The sequence below is a fragment of the Glossina fuscipes genome, unplaced genomic scaffold, assembly GCF_014805625.2.
Source record: "Glossina fuscipes isolate IAEA_lab_2018 unplaced genomic scaffold, Yale_Gfus_2 308, whole genome shotgun sequence".
Lineage (NCBI taxonomy): Eukaryota > Metazoa > Arthropoda > Insecta > Diptera > Glossinidae > Glossina > Glossina fuscipes.
This window is the reverse complement of record NW_023998651.1, coordinates 1,142,267-1,159,207: the sequence shown is the minus strand read 5'-3', so window position 1 is coordinate 1,159,207 and position 16,941 is coordinate 1,142,267. Positions and strand designations below refer to the sequence as shown.

General features: G+C 35.3%; 1 protein-coding gene across 5 annotated transcripts in view; it reads right to left on the bottom strand.

Moving 5' to 3' along the window:
• The window catches only part of LOC119643002 (ankyrin-3), a 110,487-nt gene that overhangs the window by 86,659 nt on the left and 6,887 nt on the right, over positions 1 to 16,941 (bottom strand). For all 5 annotated transcript variants that reach the window (XM_038042351.1, XM_038042354.1, XM_038042355.1 and 2 more), the window contains exon 2: positions 6,255 to 6,446. In XM_038042351.1, the coding sequence (XP_037898279.1) occupies positions 6,255 to 6,413 (159 nt within the window). In that variant the 5' untranslated portion in view covers positions 6,414 to 6,446. The remainder of the gene's footprint in view (positions 1 to 6,254; positions 6,447 to 16,941) is intronic.

Below are 16,941 nucleotides of genomic sequence, written 5' to 3'. Positions count from 1 at the left end.
TGCATGTATTCTGATCATATTTTTAATTGAAAAAGGCATGTATTAAGAAAAGAAGGACACAATATATATTAATCGAAATATTTTGCATTGTTTCCCATTTGTCTGACAACGTGGCGATATCGTTTAGAAAGAGTCGTTTGTTGCGTTCGAAATATGGTTTGACAGCAATCTATCAACCTATTTTCGTACTTCGTCAACATTTCGAAGCCGAGTGATTGATACTGCATTACTTTATCTTTTCAACAAAAAATGTCGCTGAACAAAATACCTGGAAGCACCTCATAGTACATCGATAAGTGTCACATTAAACTTCCTCGAAACCCTTTGGTAATCTCCAGTAAGGAGAATTGTGTCCTCGAGATGTTCATACTCTCGATTGATACCTAAATTATTTGCCACTAAAGTCTTCTCATTTATTGCTGCAAACAATCCACTTCTACAGCTATTATTATTTTGCTGACCCTTCTGCTCCCATCTTTTTTCCCGTATTGTGCAGCGTAGTGTTCTTTCCACCTTTTGAACAGATGGAATAAGCTCGATACAAGCCTTCCAACCTCGGAAAATTCAAAAGGAAATCTTAGCTTGCGATATTCTAATTACATTTAATTATATATTTAGTTATAATATTCCAATTATAATTAATTATAAGTTTTTTAAAATTATTGGTTTAACTCAAAAATTTCACTTCCCTGGCAATCGTACGCAAAATTAATTTCTTTCCTCTCCCTCGATTTCAAACAGAACCGATTATTTTCAGCAGCCATGGACTTCATCCAAAATACTCCATATTTAGCGTTTTCAACCAGCATCAAGTAATTTAATTCCTACACAACCCAGTATCAAATTGTTTTCGCTTGAAGTCAACTATTACCATATTTTTCCTTGCAACCAAAATTACATACTTTATTGCTTCACCAAGTCACCCAAAAAAAATTATGAAAATAGTTCATTCTAAGCTACCTTTTAAATACGCCTGTTAGCTAAGAGAATCAGAGCCAAGTTCTTTAAATATTGCTTCCGCATAGTGTAAAATACGAATTATATTTTGTTTTATTATTATTATTATTATTATTTTAATTTTAGACTAATGAAATGAATTCTTAGACTAAAAAAAGACATTGAGCACTAGCAACACAGGCTATCGGCTCTAATTAAAAAAAAAATAAATAGTAAAATGTACATTAGATAATGAGCTTAGTAGTATTAATAAAGTAATGTATAGAATTGATATTCTGTTCTGAAGCTGATTGTAGAATGTCCAAAGGGTTAATCGTTCCAAATGCAATACTTCTAGCCAAGCAAAAGTTAAGGCAGTCGCAGAGAATGTGCTTTATGGTGAGAGTTTGTCCACAACTGTAGATTGAGAAGGAAGACTTCTTCAAGCCCCATTGGTGAGTTGCAATTGTATGACCAAGACGAATTCTCGAAAATGTTTTGATCTGCATTTTCTCAACATTAGTTGGATATAAAGGTGGAGTTGATTGAGGGTTAATGGAAGAGTAGTGTTGATGATGGTGTTTTAAATTTTCTTTCGCAATTTTCTCTTTAACTTTTTTTCCAATGTATCTTTGAAGATCAAACTTTTCCTTGACATCATTCATAAATAGAGGAGCAGAAGCAGCATACATTGCCGTGCGATCAGCCTGCTCATTTCCCAATAAGCCGATGTGACTTGGTACCCATAACATTTTATTTCTCCGCCAAGTGTAGTAATTATATTCCTTAATTTGTTGATGGTGCTCTATCTCGAAGTCGAAGGATTCCGAATAGCTTGTAATACAGACAAACTGTCGGTAACAATGACGGTTTTGAGTTTGTTTTTATAAGCAAGGTTCGCAGCGTGAAGGATAGCTCTGGCTTCGGTTGTGAACGTTGAAGTACTTTCGTGAAATATGTGGTTGAGAAGAACTCGTCCTGTAGGATCTACCACGGCACAAGCAGGAGGCAGACCAAAAGATTTTGAGCCGTCTGTGTATAAAAGATTCCAACCAGTACTGTCCAATACTTGGGTTTTTTCAGCTATTAGATTCCTGAAGACGTAACTTGGAGTATCTTCTTTCTTGTGCATAGACAGTGAGATGTCAAAAGAGCAGTCTTTCAAAATCCAGGGAGGTTTAACACCAAAAGAGCGAAACATTTTTAAGGGAATGTTCAATTCCTTTGCGATTCACAAACAATGGTCAATTGCAGATGGTGACTTTGGAATTTTCTTCGCAATAATAACCTTTCTTACGTCATTACCGAGAATGGATATGTTTGAATTAAGAAGCTTAGGGACTATTTTAGCTTTTAACTCATACAGTCTATTTTCTAAAGTTGGGAGACCAGTTTCAATTATAACATTATTTATGGGCGTCGTCCGAAAAGCATAACAACTTGCTCTGACGGCTTGGTGATAGACCGGTTTAAGGATGTTGATATTAGATTTGCAGCTATTGCCATAAATTATCAAAGCATAGTCAATCTTGCTTAACACAAGCATTTTGGTAAGATAAGCAATAGTGTTAATAATCGCATGGCTTCTCCAAGCAACGTACTGTATGAAATTTACCCTTGTTAAAAGAGAGTTTTTTAACCGAAGACATTGTGCTTTCCAACTATAATTGTTGGAAAACGTGAGCCAGAGAACATGGAGCGTCTGCACATTTAGTACTGGTAAGTCGTTAATATGCATCAGTAGTTTTCCTGCATCGCACTTTTGTTTTCGACAAATGTGCATTTTTTTTGATTTTTGTATAGAAATTTTAGCCCCTGACGAGTTTGTCCATGCGGAGATCTCTTGTCCAATAGATTTGAGGAGCGGTGCCTTAAATCCATTTTATTCTTCCTCAAAAACGAAGGCGTGTTGTTCCACCAGTTCCACCAGTACGGAGAATAAACTGTAGAGTTCTTGCTGAGAAAATGATTGCGAAGGTGGAATATAGAGCGAAAGCACTGTAAATTTTATATTTAACATTATTTGTATCGCTACGGCTTGTATATTTGAGCTTAAATTTATGCGTTTGTGAGGTATATTTGATTTTATAAAAACACCTACTCCTTGTTTGGAATATGAATTTTGATCAGCATTCGTGAAGTATCCAGTATATGATTTGGGTGGAATAGGATTAAAAGAGCTTCTACAATGGGTTTCTTGAAGCGATAAAAAGGTTGGATTAAAATCACTTATGAGTGTACGGAGTTCATCAAAATTATTAATAAGTCCCTTAATGTTCCGTTGCAGAATTTTAAAAACTTTATTTAATTGTAATGACATGTAAGCAGGGTGGAGGGAGGGTTAAGTTGACATGTCAGCGTCTTCGTCGAGAAGGTCGCTATAGGAATTTTTCATGAATGATTTATTCTTACCAGAAGAATAATCTGTACTTAGGTAGTTTGGTACATTTGAAGTGCAACTAGTGTTTGCACGTGAATGGTTTGAAATTGAAGGTTGATTAATAGATGAAAGAATGGATTCATTACCACATGTAATTTGTTGAGTAAAGTTGAGAGCTGGAGATTCTGGAGAATTTGGTATATTAGATTTTAGCAAATGTGTTGTTGTTTTAATTTTTTCAATATTTGCAGTTGCTTTGGTTTTTTCAATATTATATTTGGCGGGTGATGTAACTGGTTTCGCAATATAATTTTTGGTTAAGGTTTTGGAACAGGTTTTTCATTGGAAGCAGTTGGAGTTAAAGTCTTACTAGGCTCGATTTGCGAGGCAACAGCAGCGTAGGTATTAGTTTTGCCAATTCCATGGGCTACAGATGGATTTCTTTCCCGGTATGTTCGTCGCGCTTCGCTCATGCTACAGTAATTTTCTGTTTTAATTTTTAGTATTTCACGCATCTGTACAAAACGTGGGCATTGTTTGTCTAACGCTGAGTGTTGATCATTGCAATTTATGCAGAAACTAGGGGTAGAGCTTTCAGCATGTGGAGGATGACCACAGTTAGCACAAGATGCAGCACTAGTGCATCTTTTTGCCGTATGACCCAGGCGTCGGCAATTTTTACACCTCATAGGATTTGGGATGTATAGTTCTATTTTACATTTATACCACGCCACATCAACTGTTCGCGGTAATCGATAGCGATCAAAAGTTAAAATAATCCTTCCTGTAGGAGAGCGTGTTTTTCCGTCATCATTCAGTTTGGTGAATTTATATACTTCAGTCATTCCTTGATTGCCCATTTCGGGAACAATTTCATCTTCCGGCACATGCTTTAAGCAAGGGGTATAAATTACGCCTGGAATCGAGTTAAGTTTCTCATGTAGTTTAGCTGAAATAGCACATAGATTAGCTAAAGATTTAGCCTTTATGAGCTTTTCGGTTGCGCGCGGGTTCCCAGCGAGGACCAGTAAATTCCCATCGCGTAGTATCGAGATGGAGTCGATGTATGTTGTAATGCTATCTAGAGCTTTTTTTATAGCAAAAGGGCTAATTTGGGAAATTGTTATTCTAGCATCGGTTCAAGAAATAACAATATATTTTTTATCAATAGGAGTTATATCACTGATTGGCAACACCGGAGTTCGTATTCCGAGTATTCGAGTTTTTATCTGCCGACCCCGGGGCCATTATGCCTTATTGTTGTCTATTGTTTATTATTTGTAAAATAACCATTCACTTAAAAAGGTTTGGGAAACTACTGAATAAAATGTCAGATGTTTTTAATTATTTTTTTTTTTTTTTAGTGTATTTAAAGGAAAAAACGTACGGTATCCGCCATGAACAGTTTTCGCAATAAACACACAAAAAGTTACATTAATTGTAATAAGTTTGAAAACTTTTAAAAACTTATAACGCAATAAAGAAATTAAATAGAAGAATAAATAGCAAAAATTTTTTCACAAAGAAAAAAATGTGATCACAGCGCTTGAACAAAGTTGCCGTTCTGTGTATTTTGTTTTATTTTGTTTTATTACATTATTTCTATTTTACTGCATGACAGCTTTGAAATTCAACTACTACTTATAACAGCATAACTAGAACTAAAATCAACATAACGGCAATTTTATAAGTAGGACCTAAAAGCTTCTAAAACCTATTACTCTGCAGAAAAGGTTATCATATCGTTTACCATAGCGCGGTAACGTCTGTAATTGTTGTAAACTCAAGGTTAATGGAAACAATACCACTTCGCTATTGAATGATATTAAATTTTGCCACAACATTTTCGTACACGCCTTTCTTAAAAACTCTTGCATATTACCTTGAGCCCACACCTGTGTAATTTTTCCGATATAACCAAACATACTTAATAGTATCTATTGTTTAAAAAAGATTTAAGAAAGATGTGCGTATACGCTTTACATTATATGAAATATAGCATCAAAATTTGGTTTAGTATGTTAGCGTGATCACCAAAATCGTTCAATTTGGAACAATATTTTAAAGTAGTATTTGGAGTTTATGTTATACACAACTCAACGCGATTAAGGAAGAACTTTTAATTATATTTATGGGTAAGTTGGAACAATTTTGCGTAATCATAAGCAAAATCGCTTTTTTTTTGTAGAGGATTGTAGGGATTATATCGATTATTAAACTAATAGCGATAAGTTCAATATGCAAAAGAGCAGAAGCTGAAGGCAAGAGATAAAGCTGCAAGGACGTCAGCACCAGTCCCATTCACTTGATCGTTTCTGAATACTCAAAACTGTTAGAAAAGGGCTCTGAACTGTGAACTTCAACTTTTAGTTGGGTTTCAGAAACAGTTAGTACTGAGAATATACAACTCATGCAGGTACGATAGCACTCACGCATCTTAGAGTTTCTTACTAATTTGATAAATGATTAAAAAAGAGACCCAAAAATATTATTAGATTTTCTATTTATTGCAATCTGAAAACCCAGGCTTGTCACTGTAGTGTATATCCCTCGAAACAAAGTGTTCATAAGTTACCAAAACGGTTTTTCTGCATATGACAATTAGTCTTGCGTAGGGAGAGAGTGAGAAAGAGTTTTAAAAGACAAAATGCACCTAAATTCGGAAGAACACAATTTCAATATGTTATTTCTCGGTTTTTGTTACAATTGTAACATATGATGTTTTCAGCTGACGTAGAAATTAAGTGTAATAAACAATTGTTGCAAATTAAATGAGTGTAAACAACTACATAGTTTAGATTTAGCAGCCCATCTTGGATAGAAAAGACGTTTCATTAATTTCAATTTCATTCGAATCGACATTTGAGAATCGCTAATCTGCATCTTGTCAATAATTTGTATTGCACGTGAAAAAGAAAAGGAAAAATATAATAATTACCTGTTTCCCCATTTGTTCCTGGTTTTCAACAATGTTGTTAGTGAGCGGGCTGGCAGCTGCTAATCGATTCCGTTGACGGGCTGTTTTATCTATTTGTGAGCCATGGCCTTGATTGCGTGGCGTGGTCGTTTTGTTTGTTTGTATGTCGTCCAAAGTCATCTTCGAGGTAAATCAATAATATTTCAATTATGTCTACATGAAGGGATAAACGGAATTATAAAAATTGGTATTATGAATTAACCAAAATATAAATTAAACAAAAAGCTGGCATCTAAAAAACAAAACACTGATTAAATCTTACTAGACATCATCTTTTTATACTATTATTATTTGCTCCAATTACGTTTTCGACATGTTCATAGGTATAAAATAGACCTAATTCTTATTAACAGCACTTTCGAATCTCCTTAAGTTTCGGCCGATTAAGGAATTGAAGATTGATTTTTTCAAAAATTATATAAATGTTGACCGATTGTTGAGATTTCCGTGTAAACTTTAAAACGATGAGCTATTTTGAGAGTTTGACCCCTAGGATTTTTTTAAATCTATTAACAAAGGGTTGTTACGTATCTCTTCATTCTTATTCGCATTGACTCGACCAGCGTAGGACTCTGAGTCAATGTAGCCATATTCCATTCCTCGTTCACGTGTGCAGTTCTGTTGGCAGCTATAGTGCCACAAAAACTTAGACGCTGTAAATATATTATGTGTTGGAAATGAAAGGTAAAGTGTGAACGTTGTTAAACATGAATTCCTTTATATACATTTTTTGCAAATATATTTTCTAAAAATTTAACTATATCTAAGCCATCATAAAATTCACAATGCAGTGATACAAATATCCTCTCAGATATATTTGGGTGAACACTTTAAAATCGCCAAAACGCATTTTGAAACTTGTGCCAAAATGATTGCGATGGCGCCACGTCAGAAACCGAACAGCAACAAGAAAAAAGACGAAAACTCTGACGATAACAATAATCGATGACATCTAAATTCAAAACATTTGAAAAACGCAAGTGTTAAAAGTATCTGTGAAAATAAGGTAAAAGTTATTACAGGAAGATTTAATAGATAATAATAATTTAATGTATCAGGAAGCCAACTCGATGCCAAGTAGAAGTCTCACATGAAATAGCGAAACTACTTGATATCAAGACGAAGTCGTGCGGGAAAGAGTTAGAGCAGGGAGAAAAGAAGACACATTTACCCTACGAAGTGGAATGAAAGCCTTAAAGAAAAGCATGACTAATCCGCAAATCAATTGTGTAACCACCAGTACCTGAAAATTAAACACCCCAATTTGTTGGTATCTCCAAATTCAGGACATGCAGGCTACAATTCGGCACTGCTGCAACAAAAAATTAATGGGATTATGATGACAAAACTGTCACCTTAACAAATACGGTAGAAAGTACGTCTACGTGCTTCCAGAGTTTAAAGGAGCCACTCAAAATTATGCCACTTGAAACGAACGACTGCAATGACTAATATAGAACGGCGTTTCCGAGGACGGGCCGAAAGTTGACACCTCTGCGGAAGAACTTAGTCACGTGGAATTTAAAAAAGTTGTATAGACGTCACCAAAGACGACCTTTTTCGTCGGTTTCGTCCTCCCATAAGAAGCAGCTGTGCTGCGGAAGTCGAGCACGAAGATACGCTGGTGACAACCATATCTGGAATTCGAAAATAACGGTGAGAATAAACAGCCATCGGGTTGATTTTTGTCCCGGTTTAGCTTAGCGGATCTCGCAGATAAGTCTAAATAAAATGAAAAAAAGAAAGGAAAACTTTCAGAAACCCACGATCGTCTGTCATTGGGTACACATTCGTCTAACGTCCAGCGTTCGTTTAGCGGTCGTCCAACATCACGTATGTATGTCCATTTGTCACGTTGAAAGTACTGTCTTCCATGGTACAGCTATTTTTAGCTTTCTTAACTTCGGCTTGCCCTAGCTTAGCAATACAGTTGGAATCTTGTCTACCGTATTGGAAAACTAAAATAATAATAATTTTTGATATTATAATAACATATAAACGCAAGTAAGAACACCCAGCGCTAGTTTTTCTCCTTCTACTCTTCAAGTTCTTTTATTTGATATTCATATCGCTGGGATTATTAGGTAAAAATTAAACAACCAGGTGACTACCGTATTGTTTGATATGATAAATAAGGATAAAACCTCAAAAAAGTGAAACAAATAAAATTCAATCACTTATAACTTTGTGTGGGAATGGCCGATTTATTCTATGTTTGCACATAAAGGGTAGAGTGCTTCGTAAAGTAGATGGGACAAATTCCACTCTTCTATCTATTATAATGTGAGTAATGAGCAACAATCTACAAATTTTTGTTTAGAAAAACCGAGTTTCGCTCAGTTTACGCTTCACTGCGGGTTTGTGCTCTAACTAATTTGGCCTGCTTACAATACTAATCTGCGCGCAAAAACTTGCAACGCTTCTACCAAATTTGAAATCGATGTCTTCATTTTTGCGGCCAGGAGAGTGCCAACGGCATGAACAGACGGACAGACACGGCTTAATCAATTCAGAATTCTACGCTGATCAAAAATATATATACTTTATAGTTTTTGAAGATTACTTTTGAGTGTTGTTTACATTATGAAAACAAACAAAACGAGTACGCCCCCATCCGTCAGTGGTCGGTGTAAAAAAACCAATTGGATTACATACATTAAAGTCTTGACATAAGTTTCTGTCGCTTTCCACCAAAAGATACGCATTTGTTATCAAAGACCGATACATTACGTTTTAACCAACGTAGTGCCCATCACTGGCCACTACTTTTCCCATTTTTCTAGCACAACAGATGGCGCACTGCACCCTATATATCCCTTGATAATATTGAAAAGCCTTCGGACACGGACACGGAATCGAGAAAACCATTCTCGTGTCCTTCGTTCACTCACAGCACTCTCGCCGTTCACTTTACAAATTTTTTTTTCTGGAGCGTTTCTTTCCTTTTTATAGTAAAAACGCTTCACATAGCGTATTTGTTTAGATGTTTCACTCATTTTCCCATCAATATAACCTACTACATGAGCAAGGCATTAGAACCCTAGCTTCACAAAAATTATAAGCTGAAATATCATCTTTTAAGCAGTTCGTTTAAGGCAATCAGGCGAGTGTTGCTCGATATTTAGGAATCAACTCCCTCCCGCGGAAATATCGCGGAAAATTTTCAATGTGATCTATTATATAACACAAGATATTTCTGTAGCAACATTTAAGCAAGAAAATTATCATGTCGCACAAGAGGAAAGGGAGCAAGAGAAAGAACAATTTTACTCATCTAGGTGTAGGAGAATTACTATCAATGCTCTGTGTATGTGTCTTTGTACTGTGTGGAATATTACACACCATCTCTGAGGTATTGCACTAGACGCGTTGGGAATTATTTTAAATGGCTCCATCCTACTTTTCCTCTTCCCATCGTAGATTACCAAACTATAATATAAAAGCTTTACATTCTTACAAAGCCGACCTAATTAAACCGTCGAAATAATTACGTTGAAAGTAGTGTATTGAATATAAGCATTTGAATTAAATATATTAGGAATGCATACAAACTACATATGTGAGTTCAAAGCATATCGGATTCTAACGCTGTAGAGCACTCGGTTCGGCTGCTTACGGATACTAACTTAATTTTTGGTTAATTGACATTTTGGGCAAATTGGAATAATGAGAAATGGGTGTAAATTGAAAATAATTACAAACAAATTTTTTTTTTAATAACAATAATAGGAAAACTAAGGATAGTAGAAATAAGGATGTGAAGATAAATTTGAAAATAATTAACTATCAAAGCCACCAGCAAACTCTTTAAAGGCCCTAACAGAACTCGGTTAAATAATTAGAATTAAGATATAGTGGCAAGACCACTCCATCCAGATTTTCTAATAAGGGTAAAATATTCTCGTGTACACCGTAATAAATGAGAATCCAAATACGTTCCAATAAAACTTAAGCGAATTTAAATTCGGCTTTGCAGAACTGTATTTATGAAAATTTTAAAATTTAGTGTGTTAGCAGCCATTTATAATAACTGCTAACGCGCCTAGTGCAATACCTCTTGGGTGGTTTGGAAAATTGCACGCATTTGCCTAATAAATACGGAAAGTAGCTACAGTTTTCCTTTATAGCGCACAACGTAGATAATACACATATATCATATTTTTCTGATGATATTCAACTACGCTTGCTTGAAACAGAAAATCTAGAGAAATTAGAAGGTTCACATATTACTATTATGCATGTATGTATATATAAATAAAAAATAAACATAAAAGATTTCTATATTATCCAAAAAATATTTTTCTCAGTAAATATTGTCATATATATATATCTTTGCTTTTAAAAGCACATGCATCTGCTGCCTTTGGTCGCTTTCTCATAAATTTCATAGAGTACCGTTTATATATTTTCTCTCTTCTTCTGTATCAATTGTTACAGCAATAAATGCCTTTATATACATTACTTTGTACACAACGTATGCATAGGTACATTTGCAATGAGACCGAAATATATATCAATTTTTTCATACTGTTCCAGAACATTGTTTTTGCACATTGTTTTTGATCATTATTTCTGTTTAGATTATAGAATGCTAAATGTTCAAAGTATACAAAAAGTATACAATCAGCTACATTACAGAGTTATGCTGGCGTGAAACAAAACGTGAGCCAATTGTTGTATATATATCTATATCCATATATATACATATATAAATAAAATGTGAACTTGAAACAGAAAATGCAGGCAAACTGTAATGTATCGTCTTTTTCTGGTGATTACACAAAATTAGTTATGGTTGTATGAAACAGGTAAAGTATTAAAATGATGAAGTTCACATATTATTTACATATATATATATATACATGAATATACGTATATATAAACAGAAAATAAAAGTAAAGAATTCTATATTATCAAAACTAAGTTTCATAAAAATTTTGCTATTATTTCTCGAACATAATAGAGTGCAGCGCATTTATTTTCTCTCTTCTCATATTTCTTTGCTTTTAAAATCAAAGTATGGTGTCTGTTATCCATAGTCGCTTTCCCACGAACTTCATAGTACAATGTATGTATTTTCTCATTTCGTCTGTATCAATTTGATTATTGTTAGAACAATAAATGCCTATATTAACATTTTTTTATGCACAAACATACGAAAGAGTACGTTTGCAATGAGAATGAAACATTTCCAAATGCTCAATATCGTTCGAAACATTGTATCGCAACATGATGCTAAATATGACAATTTTCAAAGTTTACAGACAAGATGTAGGCAGCTATGTTAAAGCGTGAAGTTATATTTAAATTTAACCAGCAAAGACACATATCAAGAACTTTTGTTTGTGGGTGGAACAAATTTTCAAAGTGTCATAAAAAATTTTTCCCAAAGAAACTTCATAAATGTGATACACCGTTGGAAAGGCCATTGATAGAGGATTCACGTGATATTAGGTTCCTTTAGCCACAGCACTTGGTTTGGTCACAGTGACTTTTCAAATTTCACTATGTTATGACCAGATATGTGGGTAGAACAAATTTTCTAAGTGTCATAAAAAATTTTTCCCAAGGAAACTTCATAAATGTTATTCACCGTTGGAAAGGCAATTGATAGAGGATTCACGTGATATTAGGTTCCTTTGGCCACAGCACTTGGTTTGGTTGCAGTGGTTAAGTAAAATTTAACTAATTAAGATAAAGTCGCATTTTTTTTATAATATCTAAAAAAAAAAACTTGAAAAAGTGTTACTTTAATTAAGTTTTGCCTTAAATCTCTCCGAGACTCCATTTAACAAAGCTCTGTTAACGGCTTAACAGAGCTCTGTTAACATTTTTTGGTTTGCGTCTTTGCTAGTCAAATTTATATATAACTTCATACCCTTATATTCACTTATATCACGTGAACCTATATGCAAATACTCTTTAAACAAGACAAATGTATTCAAGCTAAGCTTCCGAGCTTTTAGAGCTGTTTTTTCCATATCACTGAATAGCATATACCAATCATGCCAAAATAATCAAATTCTAGATGCTAGTGCACCCAAACCAGAACATTCCAACTATATTCACATATATCACGTGAATCTACGGGGAAGTGCCTTTCAAATAAGGTGAAGAAAATGAAATTCGGCTTTTTAGAGCTATTTTTACCATATTACTGAATAGCATATACCAATCATGCCAAAATGGTCAAATTCGAGTTGCTAGTGCAACCAAACCAGAAAATTCCAACGATAACCATCTGTTAGTGCAAGTTACTTGCTTATGAGAAAGCGGGTATAGTATTTTAAACTATGATATTTTAACCAAATTTTTTCTCTTTAAGATGATAAAGGCAGGAGCGCAAAAAAAGACTTTTTTACATGACAAAGCAAAAGGCAACAAAGTAATATATTTTATTTAAAAACCATATGTGTAATAAAGCAAGAGAAGTAAACAAAAAGGAATAACGAAATGGTATTGCCATTCACGATTTCGTCTGAACATCCCGGCCCCCTTAAATGGACTCGGTCCGTTCAATAGGTAGACGTCGAACCTTACTAGAAGTTCTACGTATTTCGCCACTGGAAGTTTTAACAGTGATAACCCGCACAACTCCGTCATTACCAGGATGAATTTCAGTAAGACGACCCAGGCGCCATTTTTGAGGAGGAAGATTGTTTTCCTCTACAACAACAACGTCCCCAACCGCTAATGACATACGACCTTATGTCCACTTACTTTCGATTTTGCAACGTTTGTAAATAATCCTTAGACCATCTGTCCCAAAACTGTTGCAGATAATATTGCAATCTATGATAATGCCATAAATGGCTTATGTTGTTGACATCTCTTAAGTCGGGATCAGGTGTGGTTTTTAAAGCAGAGCCAATAATAAAATGACCAGGCGTTAGAGCTGGTTCGTCATTTGGATTCTCAGGCACGGGAGTGATAGGTCTTGAATTTAATACCGCTTCAATTTGTATTAAAAGTGTGTTAAATTCAAAAAAGTTATATAATATTTGGCTTTTCGGAGCTATTTTTACCAAGTTATTGAATTGAACATACCGATCATGACAAATTGGTCCAATTCGAGATGCTGATGCACCCAAACCAGAAAATTCCAACTATATTCACATATATCATGTGAATCTACAGAGAAGTACCTTTCAAACAATCTGAAGAAGATCAACTTCGGCTTTTTAGAGGTACAAATTATTGAATTGCATACACCTACCATGCCAAAATGGTCCAATTCGAGATGCTATTGCACCCAAGCCAAAAAGTTCTAACTATATTCACCAATATCATATGAGTCTACAGAGAAATACTTTTCAAACAAGCTGAAGACAATAATATTTGGCTTTTCGGAGCTATTTTTACCAACTTATTGAATTGCACATACCGACCATGACAAATTGCTCCAATTCGAAATGCTGATGCACCCAAAACAGAAAATTCCAACTATATGCACATATATCATGGAAATATAGAGGGAAGTTCCTTTCAAACAATCTGAAGAAAATGATTTTTGTGTCTGTTCTTCATAATCCACAACTGTCTTTTTGACAGGACATGGAGTGGTTATATACACCTTGTCGGGCGAAATCAGACCCGGATTCTGATAGATTTGTTTCTTGTTGGCTCTGCGAGCGCTTTGGTCATGCAAAGTGTGCCGGTATTATCGGCCGTGCTGCTGATGCAGTCGCTGATCCGTCTAAAGGCTTAAGAGGTCCTGACTGTAGGCAGCGGAACATTGACTTTTATAAACTTTTCACGGAGACCCGTTATGGTTTATCGGAATTGAGTAGAAATCTCGGGTCCTTGTCGGAAAAGTTTGAGCTCATTAAGTCTAGGTTTAATGAGTGTCGTTTTATTGGACACTCATCTCCTACTCGTAGCGTAGCGTGTGGGACGTCACCTCTGACTTTCTCCAAATCTGATTCGTTGGTACAAGTTACCGCTCCCTCTAACTCTAAAATGAACAGTAATGTTTCCAATATTGCTGAGTCGGTTGGTAGCAAAACAGTTACAAACAAACCGGCAAGTCCATCGGTTTTAAGCTACGCTGAAGTGGCAAGCGTATCTCCGCCCAGAGCCGCCACTCCCTCTAATAAAGCGCCATCGCCTAAAAGTAATGAAGGGAGAAATAAATCACTGGTCACCAGACTGGGCAAGTCTCACAAGCTGCCGGTACAAGGGCGATAACCCCATCTATATTTTCCCCAACTCGAAACTCTCCTACCGTGAACCCCTCCTGTTCCAAATAATGACATTTGCTTGACGGCAGTTCCTCCCAGAAAAGCAATATTTGTGTCAAGACTGGCACCTGAAACATCGGTGGATAACATAAAAGGTTATCTGGCGACGAAAGTCCCATCGATCAACTTAAAGGTTGTTAGCATCTTCAAAATGGCTCCTTCTCAAGCTAGGGCAATCTCCTCTTTTAAAATATTAGTTCCGACTGAAAACAGTGATATGTTGTTAAACAAATCACTGTGGCCAGTAGGATCCTTAATTAAGGAATTTATCCCTCGAGATCGTCCCCGTAATACCAAGGCAATAGTCTTGTCGCCTTCAAAAAACTAATTGTTTCTTCAGGCCCACTATCTCTCATTTATCAAAATGTTAGGGGCCTAAATTCGAAAATTCGTTCCACTTTTCTAAATTCAGTGAGCACGGAGTTCTTCTGTTTGGCCTTTACTGATACTTGGTTAAAACCTGATCTACATTCGTCTGAACTTTTCCACAATTCTTTCCAGGTTTTCAAAAGTAATCGATTGGATCGCATTGGTGATGGTGTATTAATTGCCATATCTTCGTCATTTTCGTCCAAATCAATTGAATTTCCTACTACTCCTGACGTTGAAATTATCGCCATTCGAGTGAAAATACCTAATAAACAACTACTTGTAACCTACTCCTATATTCCCCCAAATTCTGATATCTCCATTTACAAAAAACACGATGCCCTCATTTGTGAAGTGGCCAAGCGGTGTAGACTTAACGATTTTGTCGCTGCATTGGGTGACTTCAACTTGCCTCAAATCACGTGGTATAACAGTGATAATTCTGGCTGTTTGATTCCTACTTCAATGTCTGATATCGCTGTTGTGTTCTTTAGTGAATTGTTTGATCATAATTGGATCAATATAATCGTACCCCTAATTGTAATGGTAGACTGCTTGATCTCTGCTTTGCCAATTTTCCAGAGATATACGTAAATCGTTGTCCACCTTTTAGTTTACCTGAGGATCCTTATCATCCATAAATATGCATTTCCTTTCATCTTATTAATGATGGTTTGTTGAAATGCCTTAATGTGCCAAATCAAACTTTTTTAAATAATTATTATGATTTCCATAAAATCAATATTGTATTAGTAAAACATCGTCTTTCACATCTGACGCTTGATTTCTCAAGCGGTAGTATTGAAAGCTTATTGCCATCGTTCTGCAATACATTAAATCTAGCTATTGCTGCATCTGTTCCGATCAAGCATTGTCGACCTCGAAGCAGGTGTCCCCCGTGGTTTAATAAGACAATTAAATATCACAAGAATAGAAAAAACTCGCTATTCAAAAAATATTCGAAAAGTGGCTCTGCGCTCGGCTATGTCGCTTACTCGTTAGCGAGGCATAGATTTAACTCCCTCAACCATCATTATTACTGCAGATGCCTTCAGTTCATTAAATCTTCTCTGTTTGCTAATCCTAAATTCTTCTTTAAATTTGTTAACTCTAAAAGAAAAATTTCCACATATTCCTCTCATGTTTCTTTTAATGGCTCTGATTCCTCGGATGATTTTGAAATCTCAAATCTATTTGCTGAGTCGTGAAAATAACTTTCAAATAAGGTGAAGAAAATGAAATTCGGCTTTTTGGAGGTATTTTTACCATATTACTGAATAGCATACACCTACCATGACAAAAAGGTCAAATTCGAGATGCTAGTGCACCCAAACCAAAAAATTCCAACTATATACACCAATATTATGCGAATCTCCGTGGAAATACTTTTCAAACAATCTGAAGAAAATCAACTTCGGTTTTTTAGAGGTATTTGTACAAATTATTGAATTGCATACACATACCATGCCAAAATGGTCAAATTCGAGATGCTAGTGCACCCAAACCAAAAAATCCCAACTATATACACCAATATTATGTGAATCTACAGGGAACTAGCTTTCAAATAAGGTGAAGAAAATGAAATTCGGCTTTTTAGAGGTATTTTTACCATATTACTGAATAGCATATACCAACCATGCCAAAATGGTCAAATTCGAGATGCTAGTGCACCCAAACCAAAAAATTCCAACTATATACACCAATATTATGTGAATCTACAGGGAAGTACCTTTCCAACAATCTCAAGAAAATCAACTTCGGCTTTTTAGAGGTATTTTTACAATTAATGAATTGCTTACACCTACCATGCCAAAATGGTCAAATTCGAGATGCTAGTGCACCCAAACCAGAAAATTCCAACTATAAATACAAATATTATGTGAATCTACGTGGAAATACTTTTCAAACAAGCTGAAGAAAATAAAATTTGACTTTTCAGAGCTACTTTTACCAAATTATTGAATTGCACATAACGGCCATGCCAAAATGGTCAAATTCGAGATGCTAGCGGACCCAAACCAAAAAATTCCAACTATATA